This window comes from Antechinus flavipes, chromosome 2, assembly GCF_016432865.1.
Source record: "Antechinus flavipes isolate AdamAnt ecotype Samford, QLD, Australia chromosome 2, AdamAnt_v2, whole genome shotgun sequence".
NCBI classification, from domain to species: domain Eukaryota; kingdom Metazoa; phylum Chordata; class Mammalia; order Dasyuromorphia; family Dasyuridae; genus Antechinus; species Antechinus flavipes.
This window is the reverse complement of record NC_067399.1, coordinates 29,056,354-29,059,642: the sequence shown is the minus strand read 5'-3', so window position 1 is coordinate 29,059,642 and position 3,289 is coordinate 29,056,354. Positions and strand designations below refer to the sequence as shown.

At 41.0% G+C, this 3,289-nt stretch overlaps 1 protein-coding gene across 1 annotated transcript; it reads left to right on the top strand.

The window, feature by feature from the left end:
* Positions 1 to 2,325: 2,325 nt before the first annotated feature.
* Positions 2,326 to 3,034, top strand: LOC127552343 (RNA polymerase II subunit A C-terminal domain phosphatase SSU72-like). Its single transcript, XM_051982903.1, has one exon. The coding sequence runs from the start codon at positions 2,326 to 2,328 to the stop codon at positions 2,908 to 2,910; it is 585 nt and encodes a 194-aa protein (XP_051838863.1). The 3' UTR covers positions 2,911 to 3,034.
* The last annotated feature ends 255 nt before the right edge of the window (positions 3,035 to 3,289 follow it).

Here is a 3,289-nt window from a genome sequence, read left to right as displayed (position 1 = left end):
CTGGGATCAACCATGAATCCATTGGTCCCAGTATTTCTCTCCATTAATAAACTATTGAATTGGTCTCTAATCTCTTGTCTTGCTCAATTTCTTCAGCATTACAAAGGAGCAAGAAATATTTTTATGATATATACAGTTTGTAAATAAAGAAACTTAATAGGATGAAGTAACATATCTATGATCCTGCAGGTTGCAAGAAACAAATCTGGGACTAAAGTATAGTTCTTCTTATAAAAACAGAGTGTTTTTTATGATGGAGTTCAGGAAAACATAACACTAGATCTCAGAAGTAAATAAACATTTATTAATCACCTGCAGTCTCAGCTGGGCAAACACACACACACACACACACACACACACACACACACACACACACACACAAAGCTGCAATGGGGAAGGCACCATGTAAGGGGAGTGATAATAAAATTTTCATGGTGGAAGAAGGCCAAAATTAATGCAACAAAAGAAAACAAAAGTCCAAACTGGTGGCAGTTTGATAGCAATGGAGGAGATATGTGAAGAAAGTGAGTGTGCCCAGCTGATCTTCATTAAATGGAAGTTGAGGAGTTTACAGTGGCTTCTTCAATAAGAAGAGCCAAGGTTTTGAAGACCTGTACATTCTAAAGAGAATTCAGAGAGATTCCCTATCTTTTACCTTAGGCAAATCACCAAACTTTTCTGGTCTTAAGTGTTTTCATCCATCTCATCCAACTCTAATTATTCGTGGCATAATTCAAATGATCATGAATTCATTTAAGGATCATACTTTAGCTCCTACTTTGTCAGGCAGGTTGTGGGAAGGTTGGGATAGCAAAGGAAAAATGATGAGCCTCTTCTCAATTAGTTTTCAAGGTGTTTTCACAGAGGAGAAAGTTCTCAGATGTCTTCCCATTCAAATTCCTTCTGAAAACAAACAAACAAACATCTACCAGGCCAACACTCTGAGAATTTCCTTGGGAGTTGGTCCTCCAATATGGACTTGGGAAACTTCTTGCAAGCCAAATTTACCACTTCGACATAACTTCACACCTCCAGGGCCATCTCCATTTGTCTGGATCTACATCTTACAATGAAGTAGATATGGCTCTAGAGGAGAAAGTGAGATTGCACACTACTCTCTCATTTAAATCTAACTAAATTTTACAAGCTCCCTGAGGTCATAATCTTTTTGGAACACAAAGGACAAACAACAAAAACCAAAGACAGACACCAACAATTTATCCCTATTGAGCTGAAAAGAATAAGTCAATGCAATTTCTCTTGTTTCTGTCATCTATTTTTGAGTGAAAGTCTTGTTGAAAATCTGCTCCTAGAAAGGAAACCTTTTAGGGTAAACAGAGGATCTAAATCAAGAATTCTTAACCATTTGGATGGAGTTCAGGGAGGCCTTATCATTCTGTTGAAGTCTATGGAAGTCTTCTCAGAGCAACATTGCCTAAGTCTATAAAATTGCAAAATAACCAAATTGAATTGAAAAATAACTCTGACATTCTAATTGAATAGAACTCACAAGGTTCCTCTGGGCACCATTAACAACACCTGATCTATGATGTACACCACAACCATCCCCAAGCATTTCAAGTTCAATCATGCACTCTCTAATCTTGGACACAAAATTGATTTAACAAAATACAACTTTTAGAAACCTTTCAATGGCCAGAGAGTCTGTTGGCCTCCAGGGTACAAATGTCACATAGTGTTAAACTTCAAGGAGACTCCTTTGAGTCAGCAAGTGATAATATAATAACAAATACAACTGATTCAAGCAGCCTGAGTTCACACCTCAGCTTAACACCTCAGCAATAATTCACTTGGGTGGGGCCTCAAGCTTTGAAGCCTTTGTCTTTCAGAATGAGATCAGGAAAGTGTCAACTCAAAGCACTATTTATACAGCCTGGCTGTAGGTGCAGCTTCATTCTGCAATCAGCTGAAGCTGTGGCTTTAGCTCTCCACTGGTTCCCCTAGTCTCCTCTAGCTGCTACTTCCCCCAGCTTTGTCCCTCCAGTCAAGAAGATCTCAAGCCAAGGTACCTATTTATTCAGCTTGCCTGCAGGTGCAGCTCCATTCTGCTTGCCCAGCTGAGACTGTTGCTTTAGCAGTCCACTGGTTACCCCAGTCTCCTCTAGCTGCTACTTCCCCCAGCTTTGTCCCTCCAGTCAAGAAGATCTCAAGCCAAGGTACCTATTTATTCAGCTTGCCTGCAGGTGCAGCTCCATTCTGCTTGCCCAGCTGAGACTGTTGCTTTAGCAGTCCACTGGTTACCCCAGTCTCCTCTTAGCTGCTGCTTTCACCAGACTTGTCATTGCAGTTGCTCTCACCACTAGCATGCCCTCTTCTCCCCTGAAAGTGGCTGTGGTGTGCTCCAGTAACCAGAACCGCAGCATGGAGGCTCACCGCATCCTCAAAAAAAGAGGATTCCGTGTCAGATCTTTTGGAGCAGGAACTTGTGTAAATCTACCAGGACCCACACCATACCAGCCTAATGTCTATGATTTCAAAACGACATATCATCAGATGTACAATGATCTTCTTAAGAAAGACCAAAAGCTCTATACAAGTAATGGGGTTTTGAACATGTTAAGCAGAAATAAGAGACTCAAGCCCCGGCCAGAGAGGTTCCAGAATTGCAGGGATGAGTTTGATCTCATCATTACCTGTGAAGAGAGAGTCTATGACAAGGTAATAGAACATTTAAATTCCCGAGATCAGGGGTCTCTGAGGCCAGTTCATGTCATCAATGTGGATATTGAGGACAATGAGGAAGAAGCCACTCTAGGAGCCTTTCTCATCTGTGAGCTCTGTCAGTGTATACAGCAGATGGAAGACATGGAAACCCAGATAGATGAACTGTTACTGAAATTAGAAGATAAAAATGATAGGACTTTGCTCCATACACTCTGTTTTTACTGATGCCCGAACTGGCTTTTTCTTCAGAGTTGAAAGAAGTCTAGATCTGTTCCAGAAACCAGGATATTTTGCAGCCAGTCTTTCGGATTCATGTGGACATTCAGGACAAGGAGTTCCAAGGGACCGTAGGAGCCTGTCAGTGTCTACAGCAGCCAGAAGATGTGAAAACAAAGATGTATGAACTGTTACCAGAATTGGAGGAAGGAAGTAGGAAGACTGTCCTCCACACACTCGACTCTTACTGAAGTCCAAATTTCTTTCCTTCTCAGTCGAAAAAAAAAAAAGCGTGTATGTCAAGTTTTTGGACAATTCCTTACCTCTCCAGAAGACCAGTTTCCAACATTCCTTTCCTTAATACTTTTTATTCCCTTCATCTTGTTTG

Bases quoted from the DNA above. Each gene is read 5' to 3' on its own strand.
- LOC127552343 (XM_051982903.1), top strand. From the start codon at position 2,326: ATGCCCTCTTCTCCCCTGAAAGTGGCTGTGGTGTGCTCCAGTAACCAG.